The 24,784-nt window shown below is 40.9% G+C and overlaps 1 protein-coding gene across 2 annotated transcripts in view; it reads left to right on the plus strand.

The window, feature by feature from the left end:
* The window catches only part of LOC125886649 (band 4.1-like protein 1), a 111,691-nt gene that overhangs the window by 37,511 nt on the left and 49,396 nt on the right, over positions 1-24,784 (plus strand). For both annotated transcript variants that reach the window (XM_049573004.1, XM_049573005.1), the window contains exon 2: positions 23,636-23,774. In XM_049573004.1, the coding sequence (XP_049428961.1) occupies positions 23,736-23,774 (39 nt within the window). In that variant the 5' untranslated portion in view covers positions 23,636-23,735. The remainder of the gene's footprint in view (positions 1-23,635; positions 23,775-24,784) is intronic.

Here is a 24,784-nt window from a genome sequence, read left to right on the forward strand (position 1 = left end):
TTTGTGTTTTATCTGATACTTTACAGAGTTGGTTCTGTAGGATGTGCTACTGTGAACTGTGAACTTGCTTTGTCAGTTATTGACGTGTATGTTGTACATGTTTTGCAGTATGATTTTTCTGACCAGCTCAAATATACCAGTATACTCCACCTCCCGAGACATCACAAGCTTCCTTCTTGTTCCTTTGTTCAGGTTGATCTGGTTCTTTATCATATTAATCAATGTTAATTTATTTGCAAAGTTGATATGTTGGTAGATTGTGAAATTCTGGGCTGATACCGATGTTTGAAATAAGAATTTTGGCCTTTTTTGTGCCAGGGAAACAAAAGAAACTTGGACTGAACTCTCATTTAGCTTTACATTACACTGCCTTTGAATGAGCACAAATTCAAACTTGTAAATATATGAAACAACCTTCAAAATAACCTTCCTCCACATGAAAAACATCTTAAATAACTGCTTTAAAAGTCTTTTAACTGTATCTCATATATCATAACTTCCTCTCTAATATCTATTTTATATTGCTGTGAAAACATCAATAAATTTCTCCTTCAAACAGCTGTATTTATACAAGTTTTTGCACCATAAACTGAGTTGTACAAGATCACATTTGAACACATCATGACTGTGTTAAAATTTACCTTTGCCCAGTAATCATTTTTACTAAATAGAGCTTAAACACAACATAATGTAACACAAGGCAACCTCTGTGAGCTGTTGGTTCCAACCACTGGCTGCTAACAGCTAACTAGCACTCCTCCAACTGATTCAACATTGATATCTCGTTCACAACTTGGCACGATAAGGGAAACAACTGGGTGTGTCCCCTGACACGTTGCTAGTGAGTTTACTGTGTCCTTTAGGCCTGAACACATCCAGGGACAGATCTCTGTTCATCCAAGCCACCTTTTCTCTTAGCCCTGGGATGACAGGATGCCGTTAGTCTTCAGCCCTACTTTTTAGTCTGTGCAAAATTGATTTGACACAACGGAAAAATGTCGCCCACTGCCATCAGTGAATTACATCTTATTTGCTGTTCGGCTGATTGCAGTCAATAAGGTGAATATCGACTGATAAATTGGTACGTCCCTACAGGTTAGTCGAACTTTTCATTTCACAGTCAAACAAATTAATTTGCTTTGCCATGGTCTCTAAAACAGATGCCCACCAATGCACATGTAATTGTCCAACAGCTGGTGTGGTTCCAGTTCCGATCGTAACAGCAATATTTAAATATCACTACTGAAACAAATACAAATGTACATATTTTAGGGAGCACATTTTGCTGTTTGCTGCCTATATTTTATATGTTAAAAAGTGGTTGCCACTGATGGCAACCAAGGCGAAGAAATGGTTGCCAACCGTTACTCTTGAGCCCTGGTAAGCGTTCAGTTTTGATCAAATATGTGTGCAGGCAGTCTGTCTTTGTATATGAGGTCTGTATAAGTTTGAAGCTTAAGGACTTCTATAGAACACTTAAAACTAAGTGAGATTACAGCTTCATATCTAATACATCAAGTCCATAGAAGCCTGAGTGCAGCTATAGTGGTTTACTTAGTATACTTTGAATTTGAAAAGGCTGAAAACAAAACCGTCTCAGTCTCCCTCCCTCTCTGCTATAAACAGGGTGCATACTTGCAGAAGAAAATAAATGGGTTTTAGAGTCAATCTCATCTTTAATTTGGTTTTTCAGTGGTGAAGCAAAAAGAGATGCGAGGAAGCATCTTAATGAGATGTGGAACAGGCTCCTGGCTGCCCTTCTATACAATACCCATTGTTTTCCACCTCAGAGAAAATCCCAATATGCGGAGTTTAGTCAGCCATGAATAGAACAGGACTACATCTGCTCTATCCATGTGGCAACGGTGAATTAACTGAATGAGAATTTTGCTAATCGATTAATTGTTAAAGTCATTCATCGAGTAAAAATACCAAATACTTACTGCTCTACTGTTTCTCAGACATCAGGATTTTCGTGTTTCCTTGTCTGGTGTCATTCATCCTGACATTTAAGTCAATTAGTCAAAAACTAAATAGATTATGAATTGACGTTGGAAATAATACTTACACCCTCAAAGTAGGATTAGCAGCTAATAGCCACATAATTGAACACACCCCACTGCTTTCTTTGAAATAATGTATTTAAATTCTTTCAGTGCATGTTTGTCTGCTTTAAGCGACTAATGTCTACATGTTCCTGCAGTGTCTTCTGCATTTGTTTACACTGATTATGATTCCAAGTGATCCGACATTCTGCATCTAGCTGTCCATGGTCTGTGGCTCCTGTCCTCCAACTTCATAACCTTGTGGCATAAATGCTCTCAGCCCCCGCTGGCAGATTGTGCCACAGATGTTGAGCAGTGCTGCAGGCTGCCCAGAGCCCACTCTGTGTTGCTTTTTAAGGACACACAGCAGAGGACACCTCGAGGAAGACAGATCTATGGCAGCAATGAGTATGCTCTATGCTTTAGCAAATTTCATACCACAGAGAGCAAACAAACACTCAGACTTGGTAACAGAGCCACACACGCACACACACAGGTACACTGAAACACACTTTTTGGTCTCCTTTGTAGAGCACATGTTTATCGGTGTGCCGTTTCATCTGTTGCTTCCTGCATAGATCTACTGTATGGCCATATGGTACTGCACCGTGTTTGATTAGATTCAGCTTTTCTTTTTGACTTATCCTGAGTCACTCTTATACAGCAGAATACTGGAGCTTTTATGTTTGGCAGCTGCTACTTGTTTGAGTGGAGTTTGCAGTGTTGGCAACAGTGAAGTAGTGCAGAAGAAAAAGTTGGTGAGGCTTCATGAGGCTAAAAACAAAGATTGCTATACTGTAAAATGCATCAGTTTGACACATCTTAATGTTTTATCTGTTCTTGTTTTGTTTTTGTTTTTTTTTACTTATACGTAACAGTGGCAGATCTGTTCCCCCCTACATTTTAACCCCTTAAGTATCAAAGTGTTTTTGAGTTTCCTGCTGCAAGAAGACACTGAGTAGCACATTTACGGTAAACCACTTTTTTTTAATAACAAGTAAGGCTCAGAGAAAATGCTTTTAAAATTATTATTGATCTGTAGGATTTTTTTGGAATATCAAAGTTTTAATCCCTATTTTTGAGTCCTTGCTGATTTGGCAACAACTGTGGTTACTGTGGTAACAACTAGGGTGGTTTAGTATGACAGGAAACATTTGAGCTGCTACTTTCTCAGAAATACAACAGAGGAGCAGATGGTGCATCTGTTTACAGTGCAGCCAAACAAACTGGCATTGTTTTAGTTAAAGAAGTCAGTCAATAATAATTGCAGCTGCAGTCAGATTTCTGACAAACACATTGCTGAGGCTGCTTCACATTAAAAGCTATCCTGTTTCCCCAGGTGAATGCTTTAGCAATAATATAATGCTGCTCTGATATGGCTGTGGGAGAGTAAACAGTGAGGCTGATATCAGTGAGATAAAATTGCAAACAGTAACACTGGATTACATTCTGAATTTTTATCCCTCCCTCATGTTTAGGGAGGCAATCAGAATCCAGAGTGGGAATGGCGGACTCCGCCACTACCAATAAAAACTACTACATAGAGAAATAACTACGGAGTGTTGTTGGGTATTGCAGGAAAATGCTGACTATACATAGTATGGCTGGGCAACATATTGATATTATATTGATGCTGTGATATGAGACTTGATATCATCTTAGATTTTGGATATTGTAATATCGTAAGTGTTGTCTTTTCCTAGCTTTAAAGGCTACATTACAGGAATATTATGTTTCTGAACTCACCAGACTGTATTAGCTGTTCTGTTATGTGCCTTTAGTCTTTATAATCACATTACTGATGATTGTCTGTCAGAAATCTTATTGTGTAAATATTTTGTGAAAGCACCAATAGTCAACCCTACAATATCATCGCAATAATTATATCAAGATATTTGTTAAAAAAATATATGATTTTCTCCTGCCCTAATACAAAGTATCAAACCTGGAGTTGGATTTGATGAAAATCTTGATACTTAACTTTCAGATGATAACTTAAAATAAAAATGAATGACATAATTATTACCACAGCTGACAGAGAGCTCTGAGCAGAGAGGCTGGAGGGTGGAGATGTTGATACGGCTGATGCCCCGCTAGTTAAATGTAGCCCAGTGCAAACTGTCAGTGACTTATCTTTAGAGTGCAGTCATAGCCTGTAGTGATTTCACAGTTCAATGAACATCCCTTTCAAGTCTAATTTTAACGAACACAAACTTCTCCCATTTGTTATGTTTTTTGATATAATATTCAGATATTGTGTTGTCAATTGTTTTGTTGCTGACTTCTCCTCATTTTCATTTTAGTCCTCTATTTTGTGCCAATCATTAATTTTCAGTGAACTGATTCAGTGCAGCTCCCTTGTCACATCTGTGCTGCGCTTTGTCTGCTGACATTTAGATTTGTGTGGGGGGAAAAAAACCAACAAAGAATATCAAATGCGTCACATCTGTGCCTGCAAAACTTGCAAAAACCTAATTACATCTGGTTCATCTGTCATCTTTGCAGTCCAATTGGTATATTTTAAAAAACCAATATAATCATCAACATGAACACAGAGATTTAGAGATTCATTTATTGGTTTTCTTTTTAATTGAAAAATAATAATGAACATGAGGCCTGTATGCCTTGTTGGAAGCCTTATGTAAACCCTCAAAAAGTGACTGAACTAATTGAGCTAAATACATAAACTTGTAGGAGCTTCAGTCCTGGTTTGTTTATCGCATAATGTATGACCAACTGGAGTTCATGTCCTTTACTGTGTCCAGTATGACCAGCTGAAACAAGAGCACCCAGCACCTAGTGAACACCTTATCAATACAACAAAGCTTAGCATGCTGAAGCTAACAAAAGGACATGACATTCTGGTGATTCTTTAAAGCCAGTCTCAACTTCAGCCCACGATAATTACATGTCATTGTGATGACTTCCACTGTTATTACAGTGGCTGCTGCTGGGCTGCACCTGCTGCGATCTGTGCAGCTTTATCTGCGCGCTGTAATGGAGCTGTTAGCAGATAACACGCTAACTGCTTATTATTCCAGGCCTATCAGATCACAAAGGGCATCGGGGGAGAAACGGAAAGAGAGGGGGAAAGAAAGAAGGAGCTAAAATGTCTCAAACACGCCTCTCTCTGGACGTCGTGTCTTCATCTGCAGTCAAGATCACAGACCACCATCTGTTTGACATGTAAAGCAGGATACCTTTTTGGTTGTCTGAGCCGCCCCGCTAAGGTGCTGTGTGGCGAAGGGTCTCCAGCCCGGTTACAATGAAAACCTCCCTGATCAGAGAGACATTAATTAGTCCAATAGACGGGCTCCTTCCTTTCACAGCTCAGCTCTCCTGCAGAGTGCTGCAGCCTGCCACATAGAATACCATATGGTGTGGCCTTGTGCCACCTTCTCCCATGGGCACCGGGCAACGAGCTTCAAATGGGCCATGACAGGGACAGTGGGTGATGCTGCAGGCTCGGTTGCCATAGTGTTTTGTGTGAAATAATATCTTGGGTTGTGGATCAATCCGCCAATTTGTCACAGAGACACCGCACATGTCGTCTCCTCTCCGCTCTTTTCCTGTGTGTCCTCCCCTCACACCGTCACGGCACTGCAGTATTTAGCATGCATGTGGAAGAGCCTTAGATAGCCATGCCACGGCTTCATTCTCTGCATCCTGGCATGGAGAATGTGAATCGGCCTGCAGCCAAAATATTTTAGAGTGTTCGCCGCTCCCCTCGGATGATGGAAAAGCTTAGGCCAGGGCTGTGTGTATGTGTGTGTGTGGAGAAACAGTGGGGAGGAACGTAGGCAAGCAAGCAAACACTCACACACTGACTCATGCACTCTAGCCGCTGCCTCTTTGTGTGGCGACAGTCTGCACCTGCAGCCTGCCAGCCATGCTGATGCACAGGCCCGCAGTTGCTGTGCCTTCTCTCACTTTAGGCAGTCCATTAGCCAGCAGTGGCTGAGTGCTGCTCTAGCTAGCTGGGCAGCAGCAGGATGTGTTCAGCTGGCACAGAGTGCTGCCACTGGGAGCTAGCAGGAGGGCCATTTGTGCCGAAATAGTGTGCATCCAGCAACCCTCTCCAGATTTTTGAATTGTTCCCATCGGAGCACACTGCAGAGTTGTTCTGATGAGTTCTTTATGAAAGTCTGCTGCCATTAACAATTAGAGAAATGCAGTACTGTGTGTTCTGAAGATGAAAACAGCAGCTTTTATCTTTCCATTTAGTGCAACAACAGTGAGATAATTTGCTTCCTGTTCTATGACTCATCACCTCTCACAATAATTAAATTACCTCGTCCTCTGCAGTATGTAGCTTCAGCAAATCCCAAGAAATTCTGCACTGATCCCAAATTCAATGGGGTTTTGAAAAAAATGCTTCAGGCTTGCTCATGGGAATCTCAACAATACGTCCTGTGTATTGCCAGCTGATCCATCTTGATCCCCTGAGATAAATACAGCAAAAGAGTGTGACTATAACTCAAAGCGACCTGTGAAGAGATGAGTCCTGCTGTGAGGGCTCCCTGACACCCACCATTTTCATGTTGATTTATGGCGTTCTCTACGACTTCTAAGGGTGAAAGGAAATTGGAAAAACCACCTTCGAGGTGACTGCTGTGTATATAAATGGCAGTTCAGTGTTAGGCAGCAGTTAGTTGTGTCCTTCCTACAGTAGACATCCAAGGCTTGTGGCTGTGTTGCACTCTCTGGATTTATTCCCACAGAGGACAGCTCTTTCCGATGAACTCTGTTACAAGGGCATGCGCTTGCAAAACGCAGTTGAGCATGACCATTAGCATAATATCATGCATATGCAGGTTGACACAAGGCTTGGTTGTCACTTTGTGTGGGGGACAGACACAGCATGGAAATATTCACTAAATGAAAGCAATATTCATGAGTTAAGAAGTGGGAACATACATTGACCCTGAGTACATTTTAAAAAAATGCATGAAGAAAACATAACAAAAGGTGAAAAGGTGTGTTTCCCCCCCTCGAAACACATTGTGCTGAATCACACCTTATCATTGTAAACTGACCAAGAGGCTCTCATTTAAAACAGGATACATTTTAAAGAAACTCTGTGTGCAGACCTGTTTGCCACTAAAAAAGGAAAACTAATCTGAGCATTGCGCCAGCCAGGCAAACACTGGGAAACAAAGCAGGTATTGTGTCAGTGCTTACAACAGGGTCATGAGGCAAGACTAGCAACTTCCCGGTTGGAAGAGATGGATTTCACAACAGACTTACTGTAGGTATTTACCTCACTGTTTCTATGCAAATTCCAAATGGATGTCTATATGCTGCCATGTCCAAGATAGCCAGGAGCAGTGTAGTGAATGACTATCCTGTGTATAATCTCTTACTGATTACTGAGATAAATATTTATTATTCCAATCAGTTCACTCAAATTTTGCCAACACTTAAATAAAGGGAGCTTTTCATATGTGGAATATGTAACTGTTCTGGCTTCATCTGGCTTTTTGTCATTTAGTTATACGTAAGTGTTTGTTATGGCTTTATTCAGACGTGACGTGACCCTCACCACTGTGTTTAAAATAACGATATCAAGGAGGAAGGTCGTTCACAGTTCTTTTTTTGAATGCTGCTATTTTAAAGCTGCACTCATTTAGATTTTTATTTGAACAAAATGTCAAATGATTATGTGTAATGTGTATGGGGTCGCTCGTAATGACAAACACACTGAGAATTATTGACTCAGCAGTTCCCCTCAGTCCTGTGGAGCTTTTAGTATCTCTTGGCTTTACTGTTTTAGTCCACTCTTACAGCTCTCAGCACCATTTCCAGTAGCAGCAGGAGTACCAAAAAATGTTCTTTATTTCATATCATAGATATCATAGATATACCGTAGATTATTTACATTTTTACATTGTTTTGTAGCAGATACGTTGAAACTTTGTTTTAAAAATGCTTCAGTCAACATATAATTAGGTTACAAGCATAAAATGGTGGCACGGTGGTGGAGTGGTTAGCATTGTTGCTTCACAGCAAGGTTCGAACCCAGGGAGGGGGGCTCAAACCCCAGGGTGAGGGAGCCCTTCTGTGTGGAATTTGCATGTTCTCCCTGTGCCAGCGTGGGTTTTGTCTGGGTACTCCAGCTTCCTCCCACAGTCCAAAGGCATGTAGGTTAATTGGTGACTCTCGATTGGCTGTAGGTGCAAAATTGAGTGTGAATTGTTGTCTGTCTTTACCTGTCAGCTGTGATAGTCTGGCGTCCTGTCAAGGGTCTCGCCCAATGTCAGCTGGGATACGCTCTAGCCCCCCCGTGGAAATTAAGAGATGAACATAAAACACTTGGTTAAAGTTAGGAAAAGATCATGTTTGGGCTCAAAATGCCCGGTTTTGGTGGCACAATCCTGGCATGAAATGCAGCAATCTCTTGGTAAAAAAAAACCCAATCAGTTTTTGACATGCTAACCAGACAGGAAGTGCAACAATGTCTCTGTTGGTCTATATCTTGGCAGGAGTACCACCTAGGTGTCACAGCATCCACCATCCCCTACATCTCCCAATGACAAAGTCAGCTCACTGCATAAGTTAAGAATTTTATTATGATATGTAAAAAATGCAAATCAATACCAAAACTTTGTTCTGGCGACTGCGCTGAAGCGGCAGCTGTTCTCTTAGAAAATATTTTAAGCTCTGATAAACCCACTGTACGCTCAGGTGTTGGTGAGGACAAGTCAGAGCTAAAAGTGAAATGAGTATTGGATTTACATGTGTTGAGTGGCCAGAAAAGCAACATTTAATGAATGGTAATGTTCCTAAATGTCTGTTGGATGTGTAAAACTGTTAACTAACACAGATTATGTTAGTCTGTGTTAAGAGCTTGTTGCATTTCTATCAAGTCGTCAAAAAAATCAATGAATTCAGGTTTAATGTAAAGGCTACAGCAGCACAAAGTTCAGTGCACACATAAAGGGTAAACCATGGCAGATTTTGTTTGGCTTATTTGATCTAATCAATGCATCAGTTAGCCTTATTTATGCAGTATTGGGAGTGTTTATGACCTCCTAGGAAGATTGGTTTTGTGACTTTTACGTAAAAGTAATTCACACATTATTCAGACATAAGCCCATTGAGTCCAATTTTATCACAGGTGCATGTCTGAAAGGGGCATATTGGCGTCCTGTGCTGTCAACAAATACGCCTTCAAGCGTTGCCTGCTTTCAAATTCATTGGAAGGCAGTTGATTTATTCTGCATGAAATAAACACAATGACAAAGTACAGTAAACAATGTAGGAGCGAGAAGACAAACCAGAGGCATGTAAACACATCACAGCTGAAGAATACAAAACTGGAAAAAAAGCGTGAAAGTAAATACAACATGTATACATGAGAACAAAAAGAAAAATAAATTAATATAGACCTAATGCAGAAAGTGAAATCAAAGGGAAAGTTAGAGAGTGTTGCGTGGGAGGATGTGTGTGTGTTTGCGTATTTCTTCAAAGGGAAAGGGAAAATGAGGGTGAGACTAACTGTGTGTGCCTTGCTGAGGCAAAACTTCAAGCAGTTTGGGTCATCAGACGAGTCCTGTTTGAAATTGTCGAGAGATGTGGATTCATTGACAGCGTGACTTGAACTGCGGCACAAGCAACTCGCCTCATCTAATGGAGAACAAACAGCATGTTGTCTCAGAATCTGTTTAGTTGTGTACAGCATTAATACTGACATCTCAACTTACTCAAGTATTGTGAGTTTCCTTTTAGCAGGGGCAAGACAGCAAAAAATGGCTGACGGTCTGAGGACACCTTCTCTTGCCTTCAACCAGCCCAGTGCGAACTCCCTGCCAGATCAGCAAACTTTCTGTTGCTGCAGTTACACAGATTAGACCCAGCCCCGTGTTAGGGTATGGGGCTGCTGAAATCAAGTTCCTACAGCTGCCACTGAAGCTTTGCCTCCGGAGCTTCTGCTCACTCTCCTGTCTGCGAATATTCTCCCAGCAGGGGAGGGACTGTGGTACTAGCTAGTTAGCTAGTTGTCTCATTTGCAGTCTGATAATGTTCCATGCACTGCATGTAGCTCTGCAATGAAATGTTTTCACTATTAAAAAAAAGAAAATGAATAAATGGTGGTCCATAGCCTATTTGATGACCTGGAAATGAGACTCATCTTTCTCTTGAGTTACATACAGCACCTTTACTTTGAAAAGTGTATTTTTATACGTAAGTATGTTAAAGATCCCAGCTACCTGGAAAACTGCCTTTTCACCCTGTTGAGACTGGAAAGAAGATACTGGTTACCCCAGGCCAGCACTGAGAGGCTCAGGAAGAGCTTCTACCCTCAGGTCATAAAGATACTGAATGATGACCCTGCTTAATCCTAAACATTGACATTTATTTATTTATACCACTACTAGTACAAATTGACAGAACTGCATGTATGCATTCTATTGATCATATAATGCACATTTTGTTAAGTAAAGGAGGAAGGGAGTGAAGTTGATATAATATAACACTTTTTACAGGGAAAGATTACAAAGTGTTAAAAGTTATTAGTTTATCTACCGCTTTTCTATGTAGTATATGATGCAGCTGAAATAAAAGTCATAAAGATGGACTAATGTGTGATGTGCATTGGTTTTGGAAACCAACCTGCATGATGCAACTTTTTCCCATGGTCTTGTGTTAAAAAAGTAAACAAAAATGGCAATAAATTGTAATCAGCACCCATGTATTGTGATAGTATCAAATTGGGGGATAAGCATAAGCATCCCTACATAACAATCTTTTTTCATGATTAAATGATCTTTAACTCTACTACACTAAACAGTAAAAACGCTACAAGTACAGTTTCATCCAGACACTAAAATGAATGCAACATTACTGAGATGGCACTGACCTGTTTGTTGTTTTTTTGTCATCAGCACTTTACCAAAAAAAACCCAAACAAACAAAAAAAACCCTCATCTGTAATTGTGGTTCTTAAAGCTACAGGAAATTATTCCCCGCTCATAGATTATAGTGGTGGAGAATCTGCTATGGGTAGTGCAACCATTGTGACAGTCTCTCATTAAGTGGAGCACGGCGGAGGCTTCACGCCGAGACAATTACACACTAGCCTTTGAGAATGTGACAGCACTTTTTGACAGGAACTGATAAAACAGGAGGCGCGTGTGCTCGCATCCCTAAGTGTTAGAGTTAAGATTAAATGACGCAACATATTGTATGCATCTGATGCGATAAAAGTGGAACAAACTGTATTTTTCATTGTAAGAACAAAATAATTATTCCTATTTGGTGAAGACAATATGAGTCCTTGCCATGAAATAATAATTATTCAGACATCAGACATAAAGTGGGTGGTGAGAGAAAAACAAAAACTGCTGGAAGACTTGTTGGGAAGAGACTTTGACTATTGTAGCCTGAACACTCACAAGAGACAAAAGGGAATGTCTCAGAAACAAGCGCTAAAAGGGCATTACGCCTTTAAGTAGCATAGATCTCTGTGTCACATTTATGGTTCTAAGAACTTAGAACAGCTTTGACAGAGCGCTTACAAGCCAACAAGATTTGTCTTGCCACCATGTGTCTCCCTGCCCCCGAGGTTCATGATGATGCCTGTACAACCACCCATGTGCTCCCACACCCATGTCCTCATTTCCCTGCTGTAATCTCCCAGTAGCATGCTCTCAAACTGTTCTATTTCCCCTCAGCGACGTTACTTTTACTCATTTATCACAGTATCAGCTGTGAGAAGGGGATGATAGGAGAAGCTTGAGGGGAAAAAACTTTGCATTTGTAGTCCCTGCGGTGCATGGCGTCTGGCAGCTTCAGGGACAGATCCGTCAGCGGTGAGACGTCCCTCCTCGTGCATGCACCAGTGGTCTCCAGCACAGCATGAGAAAGGTCAGCTTCCATTAGATGCACTGTGACAGAATGATGTCTCCGCAGCAATTTATACCGAGCCCGCCGCTGGCTCTCGGTAATTCTGCCCTCCGTCTGCGACTGTGTGTGTTGATATTCATCTGAGAGTGAGCACCTTTAATTTTGCCAAACTTTGTTCTGCTTTGCATTCAGATATCTGGTCCGCTGAGAGGAAGGTGAGCACGTGTTATTACTACAGCTGCAGTGAGGAAACTTGGTCTTTTTTTTTCCTCTGGGGTTGATTCCAGGCGTACTGCAGGAATGTGAAACTTGAAAAGTCATGCAGTTGTTGTGCTTGTACTTTACTTTAGCCTCAGTCTTTCCGCTCAGGCCTCATCTGTCATTATTTGTTGAGGCTCACTCAGGACACTAAACAAAGTAAAAGTTTCATTAGACACAACACGATTTGGGCTGCACTCGCCGTTGGGTTCAGCTCATATCTGATTTGGTGTTTGGGGAAGTCACAGGGGACAGAGCAAAAAGTGGTTTTCAAAACTTTGCATCATTTTGTTGTTGCCAGCATTGAAAAAAATAAGGAAATTATATTTTACCTCAGAAAGGAAACTTTAATAGTTCCGTAGAGCTATTGAAGGGGAACGCTTCCTGAGCCATAGAACAAACTTAAACCATGTTTATCATACAGCCAAAGTTCTACCTAGAATTTTTGGCATGAGTGGTGTGAGTGGTGCACTTTGCTGTGCACACGCTTTGCTTGAGGCAGTGAAAAGCTGTCATGGTGTGGTACAAGCCATTGGAAATAATGGATGTCAGAGCGCATTGTTGCCATTGTTATTTTGTGTCTGAAAGGGCCTTAATGAGAGGGCTCTCCAGCTCAAGAGGTGTTAAAAGCTGATACAGGCTCTGTGCAAAGCCTATGCCGTAGCCTACAATAGTGGCATACCCATGTGAGTATTTACTTGTGCGCTGATGTGTCTGCTTCATTTGGTAATTGCACCAAAACACTAGTTGGTGGTGTGGTTTCTATTTGACTGTGGAGAGCTTCTGTGAAGAGCAGTAAAGTTTGAACAATTCAACTATTATGCATCAACTGTGCCTTGATAGTGACAATAGTAAACAAACATACAAAATCTGGCTTCATCATAATTGACAAGGTTCACAGACAAAACAGTTGTCTTTTGCTGGACATGTTTTCCCCACAAATATAACATGCTAATGTTATTAGCTTAATCCTAGGATATTTTACACTGCATAAATTAGTCTAACAGCTAGCAGAGTTTTCCTATACTCTATATGAAGGTAGGGTTAGGGTAATATTTAACAAAGGTAACGTTACAAAATGCAGCTCTATTATAATGTTTCACGTACAAAACAGTTGTCCCATACTACACACATTTTTCCCACATATACAACATGGGTTGGCTGTGGATCAGGAGGTAGAGCGGTTTGATCCCCCACATGTCAAAGTGGGCAAGATTCTGAACCCTAAATTGCTCTCGATGGCTATCACATTGATGTATGAGTATGTGTGAATGGCTACTGAGTAGCAGGTGCCCCATGTATGGTAGCCTCGACCACCAGTGTGTGAATGTGTGTGTGAATGGGTAAATGTGACATGTAGTGCTTTGAGTGGTCCGAGGAAGCAAGTGGACTTTTCCTCTATCTTTATCAGTAAAATCACACAGGAAACTTACAGTGTTATTTTGTGAGGGCTTTATTGTCTACACAATGTATTGTTTTTTTTATCTGAGAAGTAAACTAAAATAAAACATTTGTTTCCCATGTTGGGAATAGTTTTCAGTTTCCAAAAATAAACAGGTGGTCTGCATTGCCATGTGACATGTACATTTCTTGGGAGGTGCACGTCAGGCTACGGCATAGGCTATGGCGTAGGGTACGTGTCTGTGCAGCCTAAGCTGTACGTGTGGTGTTGCTTCAAAGCAGAGTGTAAACCCCGCTTTAGGGCTGCATCGTTGTCTTTGGAAAGAATACCACTAGAGTGGAAAAAGACACTGCATCCCTTAATGCACAGTGCTTTGTAAAAAACTGCTCTGGGCGATGCCTGTGTGGCTTCCATCAGTGTTACACTTTAGTTGTCAGTGTGTATGACGGGCCCTATGTGTGATGTTGGTGAATGAGAGCAGTGTCCTTGAGCCTCCCATCCTTCTCTCTGAGCGACTGTATGAACTGTCGCTGACACGTTGCAGTGTGCCGTGGATCAGAGGGGCCAAGACACGCCAGACAGGAGCACCGCTGCTTTCTAGGAGGAAGAGCCAAACTTGCTGACAGCATGAGCATGATGAGGTGTTCCAATTTCACTGCCCAGTACAGTGGCAGATGCTCACTGAACTTATATGGACAAAAAGGAAAGAAAGAAACACTTGATACATAAAGTCATGTGAGGCCTATGGTATAGAGTTGTGGGAGAAGATGCTGGTTATGGAAGTATGTTAAATAATTTCCATCTGTGATCCACTGACTTTTCCTCTAGTGTCACCATTAGCTTAAAAAATGTGGTTTAGTGTGAAATATTAGCACAGTTGGGCTGAACAACATGGGGAAATAATCGTACTGTAGTTTTTCAAACTAATACTGCAATTGCGACTGATTATGGGTTTTTCCCTTAACTTCTGTACCATCTCTTGTGTTATTAGTTATAGACCCTTTCAAATTATACAACATATGTTCTAAATGGTCCCTTTGTATTTCACATTGGAATGCTGTTCACTGTTTGTGAATGACTTCAGCTGACAGGAAGTAAACATGTACCCAAGCTGTTGCCCAGCAACATTCCAGTGGAATGGCCTTTAAGCAATAAATCACTCTACAATATGACAAACACAATATTGAATACAGTCAACATAAACAGCTCTTTCATGCCGGCCAGGCCCATGTGTTACAATGAAATGAGATGAACTGATGCATAAACCGACATGAATAACATATCTTTGTGTAGCTTTTAAATTTTAAACACATTTAATCACAGTAGAATATTCTAATTTCATGCCTGGTAATTATGTAATATAATCATTATGACTTGACTTAAATGAAATCTGAAATAAAGAACAACAAAGCACTGCAGAGCAGCAGGCCTGTGTGAACATTAATATATGAACAATAAATATGAATCTTAGTGATCTCCAGTCAGTTACAGAAACAAATCACACAAGCTCAAGCGCATAAATTTGAAAAAGAACAAGTTTCAACCCCGAACTATGGCTCTTTAACTCTAAACATAACTCCAAGTCTAATTGTAAACATTTTGTAAACCGTTCATACTTAAGCTTCTAGACCAGTGGTTCACAACTGGTCCAGCCACAGGGTCCAGGTTTCTCCTTTGTCATTAGTTCAGATCCACACAGTTTAATATTAAGAATCATACTTGCTTTTGGCCATGTCATTGAACTAGTTTGCCTTTTTTGTCAGGTAGCTGTCCAGTCACTCACTCTGCAGCAGGAAATGGCACCTCAGAGTAAAAGCTCTGTGCCGGAAACTCACTGTACTCTGTACTTTATTTTTATAAACTTTTATGAGTCACTTGAGGTCCACTCAAAATTGACCTCTGACCCACTTCTGGCCGGCCCATCACCACTGTTCCAGGCAATTCATGGGACGTTGATGCTCACTTTAGAGCCAGCATTGAATTGGCATTTTACAGGTTGTTCTTATTCTGCTCTTACTCACATGCAGTAGTCTGTGTCACGTGAAGCGTATGGCAGCATGTGTGCACATGAAGCCCACTGGACCAGGTGTTTCCAGCCGTCTGGTTGGTTAGATTGCAGAGTGCAGAATTTAAAAAAAAGTGTTGTAGCTTCTGTGGTTTGAAAATTGTGGTGCATTACATTGCAATTTCAGTTTCAATTCAATTAATTGTTTCCTACTTTGGGTATCCCTGTGACATACTATCATCAGTTCAAAACCACCCATATTTTTGTTTATGACCAGATACCTGCTGGCTGTCTCATCAGCTTCAGTTCTACTTTGTGATTAGTGGTAGTTAGAAAAATGTCAGCATGCAAGCATGCTAAAAAAAAGATGGTGAAAATGGTTAACATTGTACCCGCTAAAGCGTTTTAACATCTTAGCATTTAGCTCCAGTACAGCCTCACAGAGCCTCTAGAGTGGCTGCACTACATCAGATTGGTATTGATGCTGTGACGGCCCCAGGGCCTCCACTAGGGTTTGGTGTTGGTGTTGTTAATGTTCTTTTGTTTCAGAGTGCTGGTGGCTTGATTGGTCATGGTTGGAGGCAGCTGGCCACTGTCTCCAGCCCTTGAAAACCCGCCCTCCTGGGAACTTTGTGCCTCTTCTTTTTCCCCCTGGCACCATGTTGCGTTGATTGCATTTACTTGAGTTTTTGTACAGTTTAGTTTGCATTATCTTGAGTTGACCTGGCAGAGTGTTTTCTTGCCAGTTTCTTCTGTTTAATGGAGTAATACTTGGTTATATTGTTTATTCTTGAATTTTTGTGAAAATAAATTACTTATTTTTATGTAACTCCCCATGTGTTTCCTTATTTGTGATGGTCTTGGAGCCGGACCATAACAATGCCAAATGCTTTGTTTTGGGAATTGGGAACAAATCCTTGTACCATTTTTCGCTCAATTTATCCAAAATTGACCCAGTACTATCAGGTAGCTACAAAAAAATAACCATTTGCTTGAGCTTACTATTAGTAGGGCATACAATAGACTTTGAAGTCTGTTGGGTGAATGTTTTGTGCCAATCATGCTTCTTTTAGCCTCATGTCTTTACGAAGGCCTTCATCAGCTTGTACCTTTGCCACCATATGAAAATCAACCAGGAACTGTTGTAATGCTGGAACCCTGGACAATTGCAACAACTTCTTACGCTCTTCAACTGTATTCAAGCTCAAGCCCCACAGTGGGACTGGACTTTAACTCTCTGGTCCTGTAATCCAAGACATCACTTTCAGTATGCTGTATATCATCACTGTCACTTCACCATCAAACAGGAATACTGTAAATTCTTTTTACTTTTACTCGTCAATAGTGCTGTCTCACTCTGAATGCATTCCTCTTTCCCCTAACAGTATTTACAACCACTTGTCCAGAGCACTTCTGTCCCACCTCACTTACTTTAAACATAAATCTGACCTTAAACTGGAAGGTGAAAACTTGAATGTTTCTTGTAATAAACTGTGTGTGAATTTAATACTGTATGAAGGAACATTTCAGTCACTGATGACAGCTGTAGCTGCAGCAACAATTGAACCCACATGCAAATAGCTAGTGAAGGGATGCATTGTAAAGCTTTTGTGTCGTGTCTTCCTCTTTTGCCAGTGCAGCTCTTTGTGATTACTTGACTGCATTGTGGACTTGATGCATGCTAATGGATAAATGTGATTAAGACCGTGGACTGTACAATGGAATTAGAGTTGTGTATCGGCCAAATAGTGCTGACTGTGCCTTTCAGGGCTCAGATGAGGAGCTGGGTATGTTTGCTGGTGGGTGATAGAGGGAGGTTAGCAGCAGTGGCCTGCATCTCTCCTTCAAGCTCCCCATCCGTCCCTGTGTGCAGCTGGATGCAGCCCTTCCACCACTAACCAGAGGGGAGGCTGTTTGACATTTCCTTTGAGTCGCAGTGCCACGTCAGCTTGTTTCCTCCCTCTTGTCATTTCTTATCTTTTCTGTTTATCCTTGATCCCTCTGTCTTTCTGGACGCCTCATCTTTTGGCCTCTCATCTCCCCTCCTTGTTCAGTTTGTCTTTCTGTTTCTCTGTCACTCCTCTGAAGAGAGGCGAGCGGGTGTGAAAAAAACAAGTACTCTATGCTGTTACCATGGTAACTGTATCTCGGAGCTGAGCCAGTAGTCTTCCACAGACATGCGTGCTCCCTCTGCTTGCCTCGCTTAGATTAAAGCTTACCTCTGATGAGAATGGAGAGAAAGAAGCAGGAGAAACAAGGGAAGAGGCTGCGCTTGTTAGGGAAGAATAGTGTTTCATAACCCTCCAAGGAAACAATGTGCTTTTCTCTGTGATGAATCATTATTACTGATGGCAGATATCAAAGACAGACATTGTGAGTGAACTGCACACAATGTACAACAAAGGTAACATGCGGTGTATTCCCGCACTGTTAGGTGCTTTCTTCTTCTCTGCAGAGGTCTCGGTCGCTGGGTTGACAGAGGTGATTGTGGGTAATGGTCTGGTACAGGAAATTAATGGATTTGCAGGGCTCTAGTGCCTCGCGCTATGACACCAATCTGTATTAATTTGGCAATTAATCTGATTTCATGAGAAGATGTCTCAATAAGGCACCCCATTTACCACAAACTAACTTTGGATTATGTGATTTGTATTCTCAATTTTGTCAACGTGTATCCTCAAAGGGCTTTTTCATTACTGGCTGACACGTATTGTACAAATCTTTTACGACCACTTCAAAGCAACAGTAACTATCGATTTGGGTACGGTTAGAAAACTCGTCACGGTTGGCTGTATGTTCGTTGTGTTGAGAACAGAAGTGAAAAATGTCCACAGTGGGGAACAGAAATGGTTAGACGGGCTGTTTTCAGATTATTTGTTGCTTCGAAAGCAGCCCAGCTGAGACAGGTAAATTCACACAGACAGCTGTAGATGAATGCATCTTGTCATGTTGCCCAGATGGATGTTAAGTGAGGGGGGATGTCAGCGTCTGTTTGACTTGGACAGAATGAGGAAGTGCGCACCTGTAACGCACACAGGGGAGACGCTCGTTATTTTCAGCTTGACTGAATCGGACTGGGAGGCGAACGCGATAACAGAAGGACATGGCGGCTCTGAGTGTTTGCCTCCTTCGCCATCAGAACACAGTACCCGATGGAATTTTTCCTCTCCAATCAGGGAGTTTACTTGGCAGTCGTATCCATGATTCAGCCAGTAAGGGAAAATTGATTTAGCAACTTGAAGCTCAGCGCCCTGCTGGATCAGACAGCGAGGGTAAAATGAGGCCCTGAGTGGACATACCACCCCACGCTTCACTTTTTTCCCCAAGGAGAGGAATTCATTTCTGTCAAATCTCTGTGATTGTAAGTAATGGGAGGGTTGTGATAGCACAGCAGTGGAGGAGGAGGGGGAGGAGGAGGAGGAGTGAGTTGGGAGGGTTTCACACTCATTTAACCACGTGTAATATGTCAAGACCTTCTCTGGTTGGAAGTCGGAGGGGGGTTGTCTCTTCTCTGATCCAGTGTGAACCGGCTGGTTCCTGCATCAGTCGTCAGCCATGATCGCCTGTAACCCCTAGCTGCAGTATGTTGATGTGATTTGCTGCTCGTGGGGCAGAGAGACCTCCAGGGTCATACAGAGACTGCATTGAATACAAGGTGCTAGAGTATTGTCTGGGGAACTCTATAATACACAGGCATTATTCCTATATGATGTGCTGAGCAGATCCCACTGAGGATGTTCATTCATTAGGTGCCCTGTCTTCCGTTTATAAAAGGTCATGTAGGAACATGTTTCAGGGTCATGAACATCTTTTTCATCTGGTGGGGAGTACACTGAGTGAATAGAAAAAAGATCCACCCTGGGTCACAAACAAATCTATCCACAGGGCACCTAATATTTTGGGGGATGATGTGCAGCTTCTTTTTCTTTTGCTCTTAAATAAGTGGCCAACAATGGACAATATCATCCCCACGGTGGAGTTTAAATTGTCAACTATCAGTATCACTCACACTGAATGGTTTTTATGTCTTCAGAATCACAGAGGCTTCCGTTTTAATTCACCACTTTCCACTGACATTCAGGGAGAAATCCATTGTGGGCGAGGCAGAGAAGCCAATTTCTCCTTAGTAGATGACAATGCAATACACACAATATGATTTTTATTTTTGTCTCATACACATTAAAGTACCAGGCCCACGTGGGCTTATAAGACATTAAATCTACAGTTGTGGGGCTGAAACAAGGCTTGTCAGAGAATAATATAAATTATTACATAAAACTCCATTGAGAACAAAATACTTCTACAACGTTGGCTTTTCTAAGCTCTGCAAACGAAATCTGGCATGAAAGGGGCTCCAATCCTTCAACACAACTCAAGTCTTTTATTAGTAACAGAATAAATCTGCAGACATTTACATCAATGTATGGAAGAGGACAGTGCTTAAAGGTGCAGTGTGTAGGATTCAGGAGGATCTGTTGGCAGAAATGGAGTATAATATTCATAACTATGTTTTCATTAGTTAATAATCATATTACACTAAGAATCTCTGTGGTTTCATTAACTTAAAATGAACCCATCATATCTACATATGGAGCAGGTCCTCTCTCATTGAGTCTATCATATTATTTCTACAGTACCCCACAATGGACAAACCAAATGCTGGCTCTAGATAGGACCGTTCTTGTATCTAATTACCTGAAGGTGTAGTTTCTTTACACATGGGATTAGGAAAAGGAAATTTTGTTGGTTGCAATTTGCAACTTCACCACTAGATGCTACTAAATCCTATACACTGCACCTTAAAATCATTATACAGTATGCAGCAAAAATACACAACATATCCTTATACAACAGGTCATGTGATGTCTAACAAATTAGTGCCCAGGAATGATGTCATGTACTTTATGTTATGTTACGTAAGTTAGGTACAGGCAAGTTAAGTTACTTTGGTTAGGTCTGGGAAAAGAAACATGGTGACAACATACCTTAAAATAACTGAATATTCATTTGGTCTCACATTGTTCTGAACACCGGTCTCCTTGGGGAAAGTCGTGTGTTGGAAAGTCTTGTGTTGTGTGATCTGTGCACCATCTTCCTACGTACACGGACTTCTTCTGTGTTTACTCCTGTTAGTGCGTTGGTCACGTGTGCAGCTTTCCCAGTTACGATGGTTATACAAGAATTTCTGGATCATGATTAAGTGGGATATATACGAATTGTGGTGCACTACTTTTCATTGGTATGTGTACAAATAGTACATTGGAACAGTCTGAAATATAAAATCCATAAACGGGCAATAAGTGAAGGGTCTACAATGTTATTGCTGTTGTCAGTAAACATATAATATGTTCATTAGTGCAATTAAGAGGTTAGATGGACTTTGGACAGAGACAAGCTAGCTGTCTCCACCCATTTCCATTCTTTGTGTTAAGCTAAGCTAACCATCTCCTGACTGTGGTGTCATATTTACCGGACAGATATGAGAGATGTATCAATCTTCTTATCTAACTCTCAGCAAATAAAGCAAATAAACATATGAAAAATATATATGTATAAAAATGTCCATAGAATGGAAAACTATTGCAAACATAATGTATTGCAACATATTCTTAAACAACAGCCGGTATGATAGCTAATGAATTAGCGTCCCATCAATGGCGTTGTCACATTATTAGGGTTGGGACTCATTAGGATTTTAACGATTCCGATTCCTTACCGATTCCTTTGTAACGGTCCGATTCCTACATTATATTCATTATACTTGCTATACTTAAACAAGTATATAATAAACACAAATGCAACCATACAAATACAAAAACTTTATTGTAACTGTTGCACAGTACAGTTAGATGAAAATACACATTTGTGTGTGGTGTGTATTTCAGATTTAGAGCTTGTATCATCTCCCTGAGAATACATAACAAAAAGTGATTCTCTGATTTCTACAGTAACACTATTACCTCAAATTAACCGCAGCAATGTAATAAAAAATACTTATATGCATTCATGCTTGGCCACTGTTATTTATGTGACAACACCTGAACAGAACACACACACAGTGCTGTCTGTTTCTACTGCTCCCCTCGCTGGAAGCGGACCTCCTGCCGCCAGCCTCTGCCTTGATTAAACGCTGAAAATAAAATAAAAGAGGGAGACAGGTTTTCCTAATTTATCTTATTTTGTTATATTTCTCCCTTTCCCCTCGCTGGAATATGCTGCCCGTGCCGCACTCTAATGGAAATGCACGTGACGTTCTTTTACAATCTAGGAACCATTTGCAGGAACCGTTACGCCAAATGTGATGGAACCGGTTCTGGAACCGGAACTTTGGACCCGGTTCCAAAAAAGAACCGGATCCGGATCCCAACCCTACACGTTATGAACGTAATATAAAGTTACATACTTAAAGCTATAGTGTGCAACTTCTGTCGCCTCCCAGCGGATAATGCGTTATTACAACAAATAAGTCGGCACTTCTATGTACACAGAGTACACTAAAAATGATATATATTGAAAAATACTGCGAGATGTTAGAGGAGCCGATCGGCTTAATCAGCATTGTGTCATCTCCTCTAGTAGTGGCTTGGGTGAAACAGACATTTACGGACATGTAGAAGTTACGCGCTATAGCTTTAACATAACATAGATTAAGTTTAGCAAAAATAATGGTGATGACGCACCTTTAAATAACTAAATCAAACACTGGTCTCCTTGGGGAAAATCCTGTGTTTGTTTGACCCATCCACCAACCTATCTCCTTACATGGACTTCTGCTCATTTGTACTTCTATCTTTTTTACTCTTGTCAGATCATCGGTTGTGTGATCGCAGCCTTCCTCATTATGTGAATTATACATGAATTGCTGGCTCATGATTACATGGGTTATATGAATTGTGGTATGTTACTTTTCGTAGGTATACTGTACATATGAACAGTGCATGAGAACAGCCTGTGTATGGTGAATATGTCACTGTTACCTGGTATGAAAGTAAATGATCATTTGTTGATGAGAAAAAAAAAGTGAAGATTTCTCCTCACTAGTCTAGTCTATGTGAAAAGTCGCAAATAATTTCCTCCGTATCCTTAAGATCGTTGTTGTTAGCCCCCCTCTGTTTAGATGTGCTTACAGTACACACCTCTTCAAACTGACAATGCAGCGGCTCTCTATTTTCACTTCAGCTGTTGTTATTGTTCAGTCCACCCACACCTGTAACCTTCAACTGAAGGCAACAAATTCCAACTCATTTCGAGGAGAATGTAGAAATTGACAAAGTGAAGTAGAAGTCGATGAGTTAAGCTGTGGGGAAATGGCTGCATAGAAAGGGAAAAACATCACTTGAAGAATAATGAAACAAAAGCACATAACTCAAATGCCTGCGCTACACTGTAACATTATATTTAATGTCTTTGTGTTGATACAGCCCAAACATTTCTTTTATTAGACAAATCAAAGACAACACTATGACGTGAGCCTACATACTAAAATACTAAGATATGCATTTTAGGCACTTACATAGTTCATTTCACTGTGGAGCGATACAGACTGGAGCATTACAAGCATTCATACCCACTCAGGGATGAGTGATAGCACTCTTATCAGTTTCTTGGTTTAGCACCTTTATGACTGAAGGAATTCACTGTTGATAGCTATGAGTACTGACAGTAGCGCTCATGGCCTAATTCACTAATTCATTTCTTTTTCTAATCGTCATCTCAGTGCAGGAGCTTGTCTTGCTTAAATAGATGATCATTATCTGGCTCAGTGAGGGATTTTATAATTAAAGTAAATGTCCTTGACGGCAAGGTGAATTATGTCTGTGGAAATTGTGTTGTATCAAGCTACAGCTTTCAGAATTTGTAATGAAGTTGTAGTCCTGGCGCCAGCGCTGTTATTATTTTGGGGTGAATGCATTCGTGTTCGGAATTTTTTCACAGTCTGCAGCTGCAGCTCCTTCTGTCATCTCAGCTCTTTTGATGCTGAAAGAAAGCATGCATTAATGCTTTTGACATTTTGAAGAGAGGCTCGACTCAGTTGGGACACTATTTGAAAATATTTGCTGTGTTCTTTTCTCTCCTCAGGTTGGTGTGACTTTGCTGAAGCGACAGAGGCAGGCCCTGAGTCGAAAGGGGAAGAGTGCAAGATAGGAGTCCTCCCAGACAGCAAGGGGCAGCAGCAGGCATGCAGGACTCAGCCTCGGACAGCAAGATGGCTAAACAGGTCAGCATTGCCCTGATTGCATTAATGGCTTACTGATAAAGCCACAGACTTCCCAGTGGTTGTATGAAGTAAAAATACAGGAAACAGCTTTTAGTTTATAAGCTAAGAGCTGTAATGGGTTTCTAAAGTTTCACCAGCTATCCGTAAACCCATTATGAGGTTTGTGTATAAAATTTGTCCTCTAAGGTTTTAGTAATTGGAAGCTAGCTTCAAACTAGTGATTTACCAAACTAGGTTGCACCACTAATAGTCAGGAAATACTGTAAATCATGGATGTATAAAGGGAGCTTGATACAGCATTGAAGGCAGTGACCTGTTCATTCGTATAAAAATTGCTCAGTGGTGCATGAAGCCAAAAGTGCTTAACTGCTGCTTATAAAATTATCCTTATGATTGGCACTGCTTCTGCACCATGTGGCTCATAGAGCAGGTTCACTAGAGACTTCAGGTGCACTAGAGATTTCTGCTTTTGATGTAAAGCACTTTGAATTGCCTTGTTGCCAAATTAGCTATATAAATAACTTGCTTTGCTTTGCCTTCCACCGGCTGAGCTGGCTACTTCTGGTTCAGCGCTTGGCTAATTTGAATCGGGATATAATGATTCAATAATGTGACTTTACTAGACTCTCCAAATGTTATTGGACCGAATGGTTCAAATTCTGATGAAACAAGTCATTTTGCAGGGGCAGACAACTCTTCAGAGATGTAGGTCTATGGGAAAAAGTATTTTTGGGCCACAGGACATCACATGATGGTGTAATCATGTTGTTACTTTTGTTTAATGTAATTTAAAATCTTCCCATCTTACATCATCACCAAACAGCATTTGATCAAGTTTCAGGTCAGATATGTTGACCATATTCTGTATTATTCTTAAAAAGTCTAAAAGGTACAAGTTAACGTTAGTTTTGTCAGATGGTCCAGTAAACCAGTAGCAGTCTCACCTGGCAGTTGGGTGTAAATAATTAGTAATAACTAATGTCTTTGTGAGAGCTGTGTTTGTGCATGTG

This window comes from Epinephelus fuscoguttatus, linkage group LG1 (assembly GCF_011397635.1).
Source record: "Epinephelus fuscoguttatus linkage group LG1, E.fuscoguttatus.final_Chr_v1".
NCBI classification, from domain to species: Eukaryota; Metazoa; Chordata; class Actinopteri; order Perciformes; family Serranidae; genus Epinephelus; species Epinephelus fuscoguttatus.